This window comes from Ornithodoros turicata, chromosome 8 (genome assembly GCF_037126465.1).
Source record: "Ornithodoros turicata isolate Travis chromosome 8, ASM3712646v1, whole genome shotgun sequence".
Lineage (NCBI taxonomy): Eukaryota > Metazoa > Arthropoda > Arachnida > Ixodida > Argasidae > Ornithodoros > Ornithodoros turicata.
The window spans coordinates 19917013-19933646 of NC_088208.1; the positions used below are offsets into that span (position 1 = coordinate 19917013).

The 16634-nt window shown below is 47.6% G+C and overlaps 1 protein-coding gene across 1 annotated transcript; it reads left to right on the forward strand.

The window, feature by feature from the left end:
* The first annotated feature begins 264 nt into the window (after nt 1-264).
* Nucleotides 265-15638, forward strand: LOC135366627 (galectin-9-like). Its single transcript, XM_064599416.1, has 6 exons — nt 265-366; nt 2324-2363; nt 4449-4496; nt 11547-11617; nt 12666-12855; nt 15481-15638. Exons 2-6 carry the CDS (start codon nt 2349-2351, stop codon nt 15628-15630), a joined length of 474 nt encoding a protein of 157 aa, XP_064455486.1. The 5' UTR covers nt 265-366; nt 2324-2348; the 3' UTR covers nt 15631-15638.
* The last annotated feature ends 996 nt before the right edge of the window (nt 15639-16634 follow it).

Consider the following 16634-nt stretch of genomic DNA (forward strand, 5'->3'; position numbering starts at 1 on the left):
ACCCGTTTTTTTCTAAGAGTGTAGTGCAATTTTCGTTTACGCTGATGATATTTTTCTAAAGCCGCAGGATCTTAGGGCACGCGATACATTTTATGCCCTTTTTCCGCAGAATTTGTGCAGTTAAGCGCTGAACATCAGCTTATTTTTACGTTGAAAACATTCCGACGCTATACGACTCCAGCAAAAGTTCGAACCGGACATTGCAACATCCCTCGTGGCATTTTGACAGGAAGTTCAAAACCACCCATAGGGAGCAGTCACTGATATCGACGCTGTACGCCTCTCCAGACTCATATACATCTACACAACGCACTTTGCACTCCGGCGTCGTGTGTCGTCGAGATCCGCTCCTTCCAGCCACTGAAGGTACGTATTTTTGTTCGTTACCCCTTTTTGTCGGTACGTTCCGCGGCTTTTACTTCACTAATAGCGTTAATGATTCTGGTGTTTACTTCGCCAGACAGCTATACTACGGGCGACTACAGAATAGTGGCTCCGTGCATTGTGGGTTTGCCCATCTAAGCGTCTGTTAACGTTGCTCCTACACTCTTAAAAATGAACTTCACCGCATAGCACGCTCCCAGCCAACCATAATATCGAATGATATCGTTATCTGCCCTGATTTGTTGAAAACGGGAGGCGAACGCCTTTTTTGTGACAATTATGAGCAGCATAAGTGTCACAAAAAAGGCGTACGCCTCCCGTTTTCACAAATCAGGGCAGATAACGATATCATTCGATATTATGGTTGGCTAGGAGCGTGCTATGCGGTGAAGTTCATTTTTAAGAGTGTAAAAGAGTTTTCGGAAAAGGTGCAAGTTTCACGATAACGTTTCCGAATAAACGTGATAAGCCTATTGGCCTCGAGAACAAGCTGTATAGGTGTCGCGTCGTTCGCCCAAATAGTCAGGATAAGAGAACGCGCGAAGCGTTCCGAGTGCATGGAGTTCGGATGCCCTATACGTACTTTTTCCTGTTGTAATCACACTCTGAAAAATGAACTTCACCACACAGCATTCTCCTGGCCAACCATCATCGCGAGTGACATCGTTCTCCCCCCTGATTTGTTGAAAACGGGAGGCGTACGCCTTTTTGTGACACTTATGCAGAAACGTTAATTGTCACAAAAAGGCGTACGCCTCCCGCTTTCAACAAATCAGGGCAGATAACGATATCATTCGACATCGTGGTTGGCTAGGAGCGTGCTATGCGGTGAAGTTCATTTTTAAGAGTGTATATACTGCTGACGTTCCGTGAATAAAGCTATGCATCCTCTCCCGTTTTGGCTCGCACATATGTTACGGCCTATAGGTTTTACTTTTGTCGTGTGCCTTGACTATGACTAGCTCAGGGGGTTCTCAACCCCCCTGAGGAATTCCCTCCCCCCTGGAGACGGGAATTTGGGAATGTCATGGGAACACCATGTAACATATTCCCCTCCAATCGTGCGCACATTGCGTAGTGTATCATTCACGGGACATCGCCCCACACTCTTAGAAATGAACTTCACCGCATAGCACGCTCCTAGCCAACCATCATCTCGAATGATATCGTTATCTGCCCTGATTCGTTGCAAACAGGAGGCGTACGCCTTTTTTGTGACAATTATGAACACGGCATAAGTGTCACAAAAAAGCGTACGCCTCCCGTTTTCAGGGCAGATAACGATATCATTCGAGATGATGGTTGGTACACTCTTAAAAATGAACTTCCCCACATAGCACGCTCCAAGCCAACCATCATCCCGGGTGACATCGTTCTCTCACATGATCTGTGGAAAACGGGAGGCGTACGCCTTTTTGTGATAATTAACATTTCTGCATAAGTGTCACAAAAAGGCGTACGCCTCCCGTTTTCAACAAATCAAAGAAGGGAACGATATCACACGGGATGATGGTTGGCTGGGAGCGTGCTATGTGGTGAAGTTCATTTTTAAGAGTGTAGGAGTGTGCTATGCGGTGAAGTTCATTTCTAAGGCCAAGAACGCCTCGACGGTACGCGTAGTCTTGAAAGCATGCCGTCATTTTCTACAAGATTAACTGAATGGTAATTCTAGATTACTCTTTCAAACAATCGTCGTTATCTGTTTCACAAAAACAAATTTCGTCGACTGACCGGTGGTTAAGCGAAGTAGAGACGCCGTGGCATTAAACGCCGAAAAACACACGCAGAATTCATCCAACATCGAAAACACAGATTGACTGGCTGAGTGAGAAATAAAAAATATGGAGATGTCAGGCTACGCAGTCCTATTGTTGTACCTCATAGATAGCGCTCTTGAAAAGGGCGGTCCGATAAGACAGTAACGTCCTATCTTTTTCAGGCGATAAAGACAGTCAACTTCCAAGATGACATCTTCTCGAGTAAGCGTAGGACTTTTTTGTAACCTATTAGCACTACGGAGCAACTGTAGCTTATGAACAGTGTACAGCACACAAAGGGAACAGCTGATCGCACCCAGAGTCACCCAATTGGGGGCAGAGTAGCGACACTAAGCCACGCCGGCGAGCGAGACCGCCATCTTGTGTCCGGTGCGGCTGCGTCGCCTAGCAACGGGACGCCCATCTCCCCCTTCTCCGCCGGAGAACATCGCGCAGCCGAGCCAGCTCGCAACCGAGGAAACCGGTTTTGGATGGAGGGGACTCAACATGGACGGCGCGTTCTTGGAAGGAGAAACCACGTGACACGATCGGCCCAATCAAGAACACTGAACGGCGGCTCCGGCGCGGAAAAGACTGCGATACTCTGTACCCCTATTTAGTGACTCTAATCGCATCGGCGCGACCTATATATTCCGATTTCTTTCTACATCTATATATATCTACGAAATGAAGAAATGGGTGAAAGACAGGAAGGAGTAGGGGAATGGGAAATTAATACACGTCCTGGGACAACTTCAATGGGGATCTGTCTGGAAACCATGGAGCAAAGAACTGCAGGGATTCGATTCCACAGCCAATCATGACAACCCTAGGCGCGTTCGAACAGTATGAGGAGCGCCTCCGCATAGCCGCATGCCGCGCGTCAGTGTCGGAATAGTCCGGAAGACGTCAATGAAGGCGAACATCATGAAGTATGTTCCGATGATGGAGGAAGGAAGAAAGCGCCATATATGAATGGATGGTTATTTTTTGCTTGCTTGAGGCGTTACGTTACGTTTGGTCACGTACCCGAAAACGCCAATCAGCAGGCTCTGCGCACGCCACTTTGGAGTCCATCTCGAAACACTACGATGACACCTATTCATAAATTCCGAAACTACCGAAATCATGCAATATAGGCAACTGTAAAACTGAAACCGGAAGACTAGCAGTGACGTCACGCGGCCTCCTCTCATAGTTCCTCCTCTGCAGAGTTCGCCACGTGCGCAACGCGCTTCCTTTTATGGGCGCGTGGTGTCGCGTCCACCAAGAGAGAAAATCAATGCAAACGACACTCTCTTCTGCGTATGGTTTGCAAACTGAAGACGAGTGATGCACCAAAGAATTCTACGTTGGGCTGCTAGCTATAAATGTAAAATTGTAAATTGTTGTAGTATACACTTGCCACAAAGCTTTCGCTTTCGCTGCCCAGGTGGCGCTAACATAATTGCTCTAAGTATACTCTAAGCACAGGGGTGACATAAACCTGCCATTTCTGTAACTACAAGCGATAAGCGAGTGCTTTTCCCAAAACCGCCATCTTGTCGTGCTCACACGTCATGGGCAACGTCATTTTGAGGTCATGTGACTTGTTTACATGTCGTTTCAGCGCTTCCCGACATATTCCCGTCGGCAGAAAACCAAGAGACGACCGTATTTTGCCATCGCAAACTGTACGGTGCTTCTTCGGCACTTTGAACACAACACAAGACTCCACACTTCTCCTCTTCGCGTGGAAATTATTTTTTTCCCACTTTAAGGCATAATTGTGTCCCAAAAAGCAATTACGGCGAAGTTAACCTTACGGCGCTCACTATCACCGTATACATATATAAATCGAATTCAATTCGCATCCAGTTATTTACAATTTAGTTTTATAGCAGCCTGAGCAGCTTGCAGTTTCCGTCCTGCCAAACAATCAAGCCGGCGATTCGATACCAAAAAAAAAAAAAAAAGACAGAGGGACAAAACAGATGATTACCTTTTACAAATCACGTTTACCTGGGTCAGAGGACTTTCTCACCTGCCGATCGCGTGACCTTTATTACCCTTATTATTATTGTTTAGAGGCTCCATTTGTCCGCCATTATGGGCGCATTCCCTTGGCCAGTTTGTAAATCCCGAGCTGTATGTGTGTCCTGTCCGGTGCTTCCGTTTACCTCTGATACTTTTGCTCAAAGCTGCTGTACACGCTTTAAAAACGTATTCTCGTTGAGTTTGTACTTTGACCAAAACAACGTTGATGGTAATTGATGATAATTAGAGGAAATAAGTTAACGTAACCAAAATAAATTACCTATATTACAGGCTTGGAATGGTGACCCTCGACGATTCATCAGCGATCCTCTTATCGATGTAAGTAAAGTCATCCTGTATGCCATGACAATGCAAAGCAGAATAGTCATGATGCCGTGAGTAGATATAAATAGTTATCTAGTCACGCAATAGTCATTACTAGTACCAATCATGAATAGTCATAGCGCGGGTGAGTGAGTGAGTGAGCGAGCGAATTGATATGTACAACTTTAAACCACTTTTTCATACTAAAATACTCAGTTGTAATCGTTCATTAGGGTCCGGAACTTTATGCACAAACATTCCAAAATATGTGTAAGGGGGAAAAACTTCGAAGTGCGGGGACTTGTCCCCAGCAACAGAAAAACGGACAGCGTGGAGTCGAAACACTTTTTCGAACGTCTTCGAGACGTTGTAGTTTATTTACAATATATACATTCTTCCCAAGGTCGTGGCATTTCACGGACCTTCATTCCACGAACCGGGACCGCAGCGAGCCCGGGATTGGTCCCTTTGCGTCGTTCCCGGTCCTCGGTGCGAGCACAGCAGGGTGCCTCGATGTCCGCGTCTCAAGTTTATGGCAGGGAGCAGAGCGCGACAGGGAAAACAGATTCCCTCCTCACACTCGGCCATTCTGCTTTCATTTCGCCCTCGAAATATGTACAGGCAAACATTGACACATTGTCATGCCATCTTCGGAAAACAGGCGTAAACCATAATATACAATGACAATCAGCTATACGTAACACTACATAAACCCTCACGTTGTAAACAGGAATACACTTGAAAAATATCAGTTACATTATAACAATTATGATGCGCATAGCCTTACGTGCAGAAAGCTTTGACAAGGATACAGGTGAATCATGGGCAACAGTAAAGCTATATTCCTGTACAATGTCATATACAAGTATCAGATTCCTTGGCAAGCAATTCGTAAAAAGACACAACTTATCATGTAACAAATGAAACAGTGTGCGAAAGTAATAACGAAACTTACATCCCCATTTTTTCTTTACTCACATCACATCACATCACATCAGTAATAACGTGAAACATGTATTCGCACTTTTCGTACATGCATATTCGTACTTTTCATCAAGGTAAGCAACATTAACTTCAAAGAAGACATACAAGAATGAAAGCAGTACAAGGAATCAGCACTCATTAATCCGAATCTGCATCAGATTCATTATCATCAGTTATCTCACACGCGTCATTTCTGCAAGAAAGCCAGAGCCTTATTTGGTCAGCATGTGCCGTTGTACAGTAGTCGCGTCTGCCACGTTTTCCCCTTAATTGGGTGACGCGATAGGTGTCGTGAGGAAGCACGGCATCAATAACCATTGGACCCCTGTACTTTTGCTGCGTCTTGGTTGGTTTTCCCGTGTGAACTGGGAGACGTTTTACGACTACAATGTCGCCAACATCGTACTTTGGTGCAGCTCGGCGTCTCAAGTTGTAGTGATGAGCTTGCTGCGTTTGTTGCTTCTCGGTGGCCTCTCTGGCCTGTTGCCTGACCTCCTCTAAGCTGGCTTCTGATTCGTCGTCGGCGTCTAACGCGCGCAGTCGACTGTCGTGATGCCTAGCGTTGAAGCCGTAGAGAACTTGGAATGGGGTCTTTTGCGTAGTCTTGCTACGTGTAGTGTTTATATTGCGCAGAATTTCGTCGATGTTCTTATCCCAATCTTTGTGATCTGGCCTCTCGATTGCCATGGCAATCCTCGGAATAATCGTCCTGTGCACTCTCTCAACCTGGCCGTTACCTTGCGGGCGCTGCGTGGAGATTTTCACATGTTGGATTCCCATGTCTTGGCAATATCCTTCGAATTGGGACGATGTGAAGGCCGTTCCTCGGTCGGTAATAACCTTCTGTGGGACATCGTAGCTGTTAACGTAGTGACTCAACGCCTTCAGGGTGCACTTAGTTGACGTATTCCTTACGGGGTAGAGCTGTACAAACTTGCTGAAGTTGTCGATTATCACTAGCAACTCTTGGTTCCTCTGCGTGCTTGGTATGAATGGTCCAAGGTGATCCAAATGTACTACTTCAAATGGTTTGTTACCCGGTGTAATAGGATGCAGTTCTCCCGCCTTTTTCCCTGACGGTCCCTTGTGAAACAAGCACTCCAGGCACTGTGAGACATGTCGCTTCACGTACCCGCGCAGACCGGTGAACCAGTAACGTCTCATGATCTTACAGGCTGTTTCTTCGGCGTGGCTGTGCCCCATCAGGTCGTGGTGTTTGATTGTTGTCGCCTTCCTATTGCTCTTTGGGATGACGAAAAGCAATCTCCTCCCGTCTTTGTCTTCGTGGATCTTGTACAGAATACCATCTTTTAGCTGGAATCCCTTTACTTCCCCCTTCTCCCGCTTGCAGCGTTCGTCCGGTTTCTTCTGGAGTATTTCAACGAAGTGCCTCAAATCATCGTCGGCTCTCTGGACCGCGTAAATGCGTTCGGCTTCGTCCATCGTGAAGAACACCTGAAGACGATCTTCGTTGCCGCAGTCCGCTTCACCAGCACAGGGTGCTCTACTGAGAGCGTCCACGTGCGCCATTTTCGAGCCCTCCCTATGCCGAATCGTAAAGTCATAATCTTGGATAAAATCCATCCATCTTGCAATCTGTGGTAGCTTAGTCTTCATTGCATTCATATAAACAATCGCTTGACAGTCCGTATATATTGTGAAATGAATTCCTGCCAGGAAGTGTCGCATCTTCTCAATTGACCAGACTACTGCCATGAGCTCCAATCTGGTCGAGTGGTACCTCCGTTCTGCGTCATTCGTGCGTCGGCTGACGCAGTGCACCAGATGTAGATCACCGTCGTCTCCTCTCTGGAGTAGCATACCTGCCAGGCCCTCCTGGCTGGCGTCCGTGTGAAGCTCTGTCTCGGCGTTCCTATTGTACAAGGCCAGCACAGGTGCATTGGTCAATTCCTCCCTGAGCGCCTCGAACGCATCTTGTTGCTGGTCTCCCCAAACGAAGTCACTTTCCTTCTTCGTCAATTCCGTTAGTGCCCGCGCCTTCAAGGCGTAGAGTGGCACGAATCTTCGAAAATACCCAGTCAGTCCCAAAAAGCGCCGTACTTCATGTACATTCCTCGGCTTGGGGTAGTTACTGACGGCTTCTAGCTTGACGGGGCCTGGTTGTATTCCGTCTCGGGTTATTTTGAAGCCCAAAAACGTTACCTCTGGCATGAAAAATTCGCATTTTGGTAACTTCAACGTCAAGTTTGCCTCTCCAAAGGCATGTAGCACCTTTTCTAACGAGGCCATTCCCTCCTCTACCGTCTTACTCGGCACCAGCACGTCGTCCAAATAGCAAACTGCAGTGTCGTAGCGAAGATTCCCCAGAACTCTGTTGATTAGTCGCTGAAAGACGCTTGGTGCATTGCATAACCCGAAGCTCATATACATATACTCATAGTGCCCGTCGGGCGTTATAAATGCGGTCTTCTCTATTGACTCGGGGCTCATCGGTACTTGCATGTATCCACTCGCCAGATCTAGCGTCGTAAAATACTTGCTTCCGTTTAGTCTGTCAAGCTGGTCATCAATTATCGGCAACGGGAATCTGTCCTTCTTAGTCTGCTGGTTAAGCCGCCGGTAGTCAACAACCTTGCGGTACTCCCCATTCTTTTTCTTTACGAGGAGGACGGGACTGGCATATGGGGACACCGAGTCGCGAACAATTCCCGCTTCCTTTAGTTCTTCAACAATGCGCCTCAGTCTTTCCCTCTCGTCATGGGTGGCGCGGTACGGTCGGCAGTAGACGGGCTTCGCGTTCTCAATTTCCTCAATGGACATACACGTTGCAGATGTTTTCCCCAGTTCTGTTAGATCCATCGCGAAACATTGGCGGTGCTCATTTAGCATTTCGACAAGAGAAATCTTTCCTTCTTCGGTGACATCCCGTCCCACCGTAACCTGTTGAGCCCTTATAGGCTCGCATGCGTCCTTCGTTGCCGTTAACACAATATTTTCTTCGTTTGCAACGCTCTCAGACTTTCCTGGCTCGTCAGAAATTACATCCAGGCTTACATCTTCGGCCCTTCCAAGACTGAAGCCCTTCCGAACCACAAAAGGCAAACTCGTGTCGTTCATTACGGGCACACGAGTTTCCCCTTCGTGTAGCTGCAGGAGACACCCCAAGTCCTTGTTCTGGTGTGTTAACATGACAAGAGATGTCTCTGTCTTCGATACGGTATGGGCCCTAACGAATTGAACGGTGTTTGGCGGTACTTCGACCGATTCAGAGCTGCGCAATGTTAATTTTCCGCCGACAGGTTCCAGTTGAAAGTCTTTAAATGGTCCGTCTTTACTCCTGTCATACAACTTCATTTGATCTTTCGCCTTGATCATGACAACATTGTCACGGTCAATGAACGTGCGGCCGATGAGCATGTCATAATCGATTGCCTTATCGTGCACAATACAGGCTTCAACAGTCGCTACAACGTCGTCGATAGCCACCTTGATCGTTGTTTTACCAATTGGCATTGTTTTTGCCTGTCCCAGCCCGAATAGGGCGTCTTCGTTGCAGGCTGGTCGCACGTGTGCACCCGCTTGCAAAGCCATCGATGCCGTGATAATTGTCACTGCGCTGCCTTGGTCTATAAATGCCTTTGCCACACATTTTTCGTTTATGGATGCCTCCTTGATGTACTTCTCGGCAGTGTGTTTACCTATGCAAAGCATTTGCTTGGGGTTCGTTTGAGCCTTCTTACACTCGCGGTTGCCGTGTCCGTTTTGGTTGCACAGAGTGCAATACTTAATCCTCTTCTCCTTCGGGCAATTTTTGGCGAGGTGATCCCCATACTCGTTGCAATTAAAGCATTTCAGCCTACCCTGGGCGTTTTTGGCGGAGGCGTACCTCCCTCCTTTCTGTTTTGGACCCGTTGCAGCCAAATTCTGATCCTTTTCGTTGGGTGTTTTGGAAGTCGAAGTGCCGAATATTTGTTTACGTTCCTTTTCCATAACAAGACAACGCTTCATATCATGAAGAAGATCTTCGAGGCATGCGTGTGATTTTGGCGTTAACATTTGGTATGCACTCCTATCTAAAGTACACAATAAAACCTGCTCTTTGGTCTCCGCGTCACTCAACCCGCATCTCTTGCAAAGATGGACCTTGTCCATAAAATATTCTAACAAGGACTCACCCCTTTGCTGTACTCTTTTTCGCATGTCGTCGTAGCGAGTAACAGCGCTCACTCCGGGAACAAACATCTTCCGAAAGTTCGTCACGAAAGAGTCCCACGTCTTGCAGTCGCTGACTTTGCTGGCGTACCATCGTGCCGCTGGTCCCGTCAACTTGGCTTGCACAAGCATCAGTTTGGCGTTGTCGGTCCACCTGCATTGCGTAGCTAGTTGCTCGAAGGTGTTGAGCCATTCTTCTGCTTGTCTCTCATCCCCGTCTCCGTTGAAGGATTGTACTTCTTTGGACAGGTCCGGTAACACAGCTCTGGGAATGGGACCCTCATCCCTCGCAGATCTGGATTGAAGAAGTTCCCGCAGCATTGCGTCTCGACTTGCCTCTTGTAAACGCAGGAACTCCAGTAGCTGGTTCAGTGGATCCGGCCGTGCAGCTGCTTGATTAATTGGCGTCGATTCCATCGATTCGGTGCTGTCGTTTCGAAGACTGCTGTCGTCGTCTCCGGCCGTCGTCGACACAGAGCCGTTGCTCCGTAACGTTGGTGGCATCTTCAGTCGTGAGGTAACACAGGAACGTCGTAGCCGTAATACGTCGGGGCTAAAGGAACTGATCCCACTTCTGAAAACTGTATCGGGGAAAAAACTTCGAAGTGCGGGGACTTGTCCCCAGCAACAGAAAAACGGACAGCGTGGAGTCGAAACACTTTTTCGAACGTCTTCGAGACGTTGTAGTTTATTTACAATATATACATTCTTCCCAAGGTCGTGGCATTTCACGGACCTTCATTCCACGAACCGGGACCGCAGCGAGCCCGGGATTGGTCCCTTTGCGTCGTTCCCGGTCCTCGGTGCGAGCACAGCAGGGTGCCTCGATGTCCGCGTCTCAAGTTTATGGCAGGGAGCAGAGCGCGACAGGGAAAACAGATTCCCTCCTCACATATGCATGCAAATATGGGGCACAAAACGCGTCTATGCATAAAAAATATTCCAAAATATGCGACAGGAAACGCATCTACATATGTACAAGATATTCCAAAATATGTATGCTAATATACGGCACGAAACGCATATAAATATGCTCAAAAACATTTCAAAATATGCATGTATATGCAACACGAAACGCGTCCAACTATGCACAAAAATATTCCGAAATATACAGGGTGATAAAGTGATTAAAAAAATTATAACTGGCAACGTACTCGCCGGAGGATTGTGGGACTTTCGGCAATTACCTTCTGGGAACTTTTGCCGCCATTTAGGAAGGCTTTGGAATTTATTTTTGTCAATTGAACTTTGAAAATTGCCAAGCGAACCTCACTTTGTTTGACGGCGCGCTTGCGCGACATCCCGCGATATATGTGTGCAACTCCGATCTACGCAGAAGCTTGCGAAGCAGCATTCCCGTCATCATATTATTCCTGCATATCTTGCGCATATTTAGACGTTTCGCAGCGCATATTTTTTTTTTTTTTTTTTTTTTTTTTTTGTTGCATGCCTGTTTTTGGAAGATTTTTGTGCATAAAGTCCCGGGCCCCATACTTATGGCATCCACAACATCACTCCAAAGGACGGTACACCAGACAAGGAGAGTAGACAACACAAAAAATTCTGCGAGAGTTTTCTGTGTTGTCGCTCTGCCTGTATTGGGTACCGTTCTTACATAGTCATACATCAGCATGTCTGCGTCCTACTGCACCGTTCAACCGTACGCAGCATTGTGGATCTATGTCGTTGTGCGTGGTAATGTGTGTGCGATAGATATCCGTTTGGGCGAACCCTAAAAATATGCATTTTACATGAACTCCGAAGCCCTAGTGATGATACTGACGATCTTTGATGTCATCAGCGAACTTAATTTTATCCTATTTCATTTCCACATGCACATGCAAAATGATTGATTGATTGATTGATTGATTGATTGATTGATTGATTGACTGACATATTCTCACCTAGTCGACACTATTGGAACCGCTCATCGACGAACCTGTGGTTGTGGCTAGGGGGCATTCTACTGGTGGTGACAGGTATCTGGAAAATATACATGTTCTTCTTAGATAAGCAGAGCTTAGATAAGAACTTTCATTTCGCTCAGATGAGCGGATAATACCCGAGCCACATGGACACGAAAAATGGCATTATCGTTATAATTGCATTCGGGTCTCGAATAACATTATTTACGAAGCTCATTCCACACGTCATTTTCTAATATGACATTAAACGCCATGATGTCGATGCGGCCCACTCACTAACTAAAATATAAGTTACGCTACTTTAAAAAAAAACAACTAAACCTACAGCTAGACATGTTGAAAATGACTCTAGATAGTTCTCCAGCTTGATGACGATACAAACCTGGAGCGTTGCTTGAGTCGAGTTTCGTGGGTGTTATGGCAGCCGTCCAGTCGCTCGCGGGTTTCGGCTGGAGTGAATCACGATTGCTCGAGGAGCTGCTAGAGGGCTTGAGGGGTGTAGGAATTGTGCAGGCACGTCTAATGGCCTAATGGAAGCCTAATGGCTCCCTCCAGTAGAGGAGAGCTTATTACTTCCACTCACAGGAGTCGAGGCGTTGTGCACAGTCGAGAGAGGCAGTAGAGTGTAAAAATTTCCCTTCGCGGAATAAAAAATGCCGTTACCTTAACACGAATACAAAAGGAACGGGATTCATTCGTTTGGTCGTTCGTGATTCATGAGCGAAAGAAACCGCAATTTACTCTCTCCTTCTCAAGAACGTCGACAATGCGGAGCGGGCTCTCATTGGTGTCCTCAAACGATTTGTCCAATCATCGTTTGAGGGACGTTTGAGGAGACCAATCCGAGGCGTCCCCGCACTGTCACACTTCTTGAGATGGAGAGGGGAAAACTGGAGAGACGTAAATTGTAGCGCTCATAAATCGACCGATAAGAACCGATGCATCCCGTTCCTCTTGTGTTGGTGTAAAGGAAACGGCATATTCCATTCCGCGAGAAATTTTTGCACCACATAGTAGCCCTTCAATGCAAAGCGAAGCTTAATTGTTTAGTGATTTGTTCATACCTGTCTTTATGCTGTTCTCATTGCCTTTTTTGTTTTAGTTTCTCTGTCAACTTGGAGACATCTACCGGCGACGTAGCGATACACATCAATCCACGCTTCCGCGAAAGAGTAACTGTTGTGAACACGCTTACCAGAGGTGTCTGGGGAGTCGAGAAGAGGTGTCCCCTCATAGTCGACAATGGAGAACACTTCGTTTTCAAGATCAAGGCGAGTGGATTTAAGTACGAGGTAAGCTACCACGTTCCAGAGCTCGCATGTGTGGGTTTGTTCGCTGACATTTGGAGTGACGTCACCGCTCCAGAGTGCTTTGAAAAAAGAGAAACCGCCGCCATGATTGCAGGTCCCGCGAAGTTTGGTTTCGGTTTCTGTCACGCTGCCATAGACTATGGACCTTTTTCACACTCGCGTCGCACCCTGGCGGTTCTCCGAGGAAGTATCCTTGTTGTGCACCGATACACACCCACATGTGTACTCAGAGTATCAATTCCAGTTTTTGAGTGGCTCCGGCAAGACCTCACGGCTCTCCTCAATACCAGTTCCCACCCTCGTCGACCTACATCGTGTAAATCAGCGCCATGCACTGAATCCATTGAATACAGAGGCTGCGTTCCAATACCCCGGTTAGTCGACTGCCTAGCGGTCTAACCGGAAGTGCCGCCCTGTTAAGTCTCGTTCCAAATCTCGCCAAGTCCGCTATTCAGGCGGCTACCGCCTAGTGCGCATCGATGCAGTCTAGTTATACGCCTGACCATCTGACAGCCGGGATGGAGACGCGCGTTGACGGTACCAGCGTGCCCGCTGTTTCTGCTGGCTTTAAAGTTAAAGTTGCACATAGTTGTATGTTTTTTAAAACTGCGTAGAGAGTTGCAACACATGTTTAGTTGTGAAGGTGACAGTTTATGCACAATGTCCTACAAACTTAGCGCATTAGAGTCCTGCTGCGCTTGCGCCGTACGCATTTCTTGCGTGAGCAACGAGATGGCGCCACAGGCGCCTCGGCTAGGCAAGCACGTTCCAATAGTGACAAGCAAAGGGGCGCGAGGTATTGGAACGCAGGCTGCGTTCCAATACCTCGCGCCCGCGAAGCCGCCTGACTAGGCAGCTGAGTAGCCTTTGCTTGTCACTATTGGAACAGGCTTGCCTAGCCGAGGCGCCTGTGGAGCCATCTCGTTGCTCACGCTAGAAATGCGTACGGCGCAAGCGCAGCAGGACTCTAATGCGCTAAGTTTGTAGGACATCGTGCATAAACTGTCACCTTCACAACTAAACGTGTGTTGCAACTCTCAACGCAGCTTTAAAAAACATACCACTCTGTGCAACTTTACATTTAAAGCCAACAGAAACAGCGGGCACGCTGGTACCGTCAACGCGCGTCTCCATTTCGGCTGTCAGATGGTCAGGCGTAGAACTAGACTGCATCGATGCGCACTAGGCGGTAGCCGACTGAATAGCGGACTTGGCGAGATTTGGAACGAGACTTAACATGGCGGCACTTCCGGTTAGACCTCTAGGCAGTCAACTAACCGGGGTATTGGAACGCAGCCAGATACAACGCTGTTCGGCGCCCCCAACGTCACCGGCGCCACAGCGCGTGCGCACAAAGCAGTTGTGAGAACGTAGCAATTATAAAATTTACAATCGTGCAGATAATATTCGCATATGTACAAGAACATAGGAATGCCAAATGAACAGTGAATGCGATCACGGTCAAGACCCTCAAGGCCCCCATATCGTACTCGCAGATCCACTAGCGACTGTCGGACTGTGGCGCTCCCTTGCGGGTGAAGTCATGAACTTGTTTGCGACATTCTCCGGTCAACGCCACAGCTCCACTTTACAACGATTAGGGGGAAAGCCGCAGAGAGAAGAAAAATGGTGTCCCAGCTAGCTGTGGACAAATAATTGGCGATATGATCTTGGTGAAAGAGCACTAAAGTGCAACAGTTTTTCCTCGCGGAATGAAAGATGCCGTTACCTTGAAACCAATACAAAAGGAGCGGGATTCATCCGTTGCGTCGTTCGTGATGTGTGAGCGGGAGAATCCAGTATGTACGCTATCCCTTTCCTTCTCCAGGAGCGCGACAATGCGAAACCGCCTCTCCAACGCGATGATTGGACGAATCGTTTGAGGAGATCCAATGCGAGCGCGCTCCGCATTGTTGGCGGTCTTAAGAAGGACAGTGAGAGGGAAAGCGTAACGTGCGGTTTCTTTCACTAATAAATCACGAGCGGTGCAACGGATGAATGTTGTCCCTTTCATGTTGGTATTAGGGTAACGACATCTTTCATCCCGCGATAATTTTTTGGCGCTTCAGTGCCCCTTTAAGTGGACCACCTTATGGTCGCACTAGCGACCTCCTGGGGCGTTGTCCCAATTAATTAGCTCACGATACCTTGACGAGCTGCTTCCAACAGAAAGCAACATTTCAGAGCGCGCTCGGTAGATGGCATCGTGACGCTAGCGTGTCGCAGAAACAGGATGGCGTTCCTACTCGCCCTTGGAACTCAGTGTCGCTATACTCTGAAGCTTTTTTACTGGCTCTAGCCTTTAGCCGGTCTATGAACGCCCTATATAGCTGCTTTGTGATTGGGCAGACACCTTCGTCACGTGGTTTCCCCAAGCTTTACCCTTTCCGCTGCGCAGATACAAACTGCCGTATCCCTATAAGCTCGCTAGAATTGAATAGGAGCTGCTTGTTTGCACATTGGAAGCTTAATGACTGGAAAATGCTCAGGGACCTATTTAGTTCCCTTCTAAGCATTACGTAACTCTTTGGTAGCGACCATCCTTTATTTCGTCCAGGAGATGTTGCGCTCGCTCGTAACTTGTCTTTGTTCTTCGTCTTTTTTCAGGTGTTCATCAACACGATGCCACTGACCACCTTCGAGAGTAACGCGCATTGTAGAAGGGTTACGGCGATCACTGTCTATGGAGCCGCAAGGTTGCGCAGAGTGAACCAATACACGGAGAATTGTGAACCAACGAAGCAAATATACAACTAGCAAAACGCTGCAGAAATATTTATTTATTTATTTATTGCGTGTAACTGTTGTAGGGCCATCCACACTATCGCGTTACGAAGTGACGTCACTCTGACTCTGGAGCTGTTAGTGCATCGTTGATAACGTCACCGCAGAGCTCACACATCAGTCTCATACCATATGAGATCCTATATCAATCCCTTATGCTGAGATATAGGACATATGGGATCCCACATCAGTCCTATGCAGATATAAATGGGATGTTTAGGTTCCTAGAGAGACCCGTATAAACCTGTAAGCCTTTTCCCAGTAGGGTACCGTACCTATACCGGAATCAATGGCAGCGCGTGCATGACTCAGAATCTCATCAGCTGATTGAGTGCGGTAGATTCGGTACTTCGGAAGCCACGTTATCAACGATACCCTAACATTCACAGAAGCACTAATATGTTTTTGATACTGATGTCGCGGCAGCGGGTTCGATACCAACCGAGGATATACCGGTACCTTGGCGGCAGGGTACAAGTTGCTTAGACACGCCGCACGGGTAGGCAAAATTAAAGTAGTTCTGCACAGAGAGACCGAAACTTTTCTAATGTTGGGTGGATAATGCTTGCGTGAACTCAAATCTCATAGTCCGCTAGTATTGGTTTCTGTGGTTGTTACAGAACACTGGTAATTAACTGCGTTTAACCGTTCGGTTTCGGTTTCGCCGTTTCAAAAGAAGCGCCATTTCGTGTGTAATACGACGTCACACCTCCATGCCAGCCGTCAGGCGTGCGCCCTTCCGATCTCGGGGTAGCCGGTTGCGGTCAAGGTGAGCCGGACTGGAAGACCATTTCGCAGGAGAATGCCGCGAGTCGAAGTCGCAGCGGAGCCAAATAGCCGGTTGCGGCCGACTGCGAAGACGGCAGCTTCCGTTCGTGCAGGACAGGTTGCCAACAGCGGAGAGCCAGCGAGTTTTCACATACTTGGGAATGATTCTAAAATATGTTTGCGTCTACTAAATGCGACGAAACCTTGCA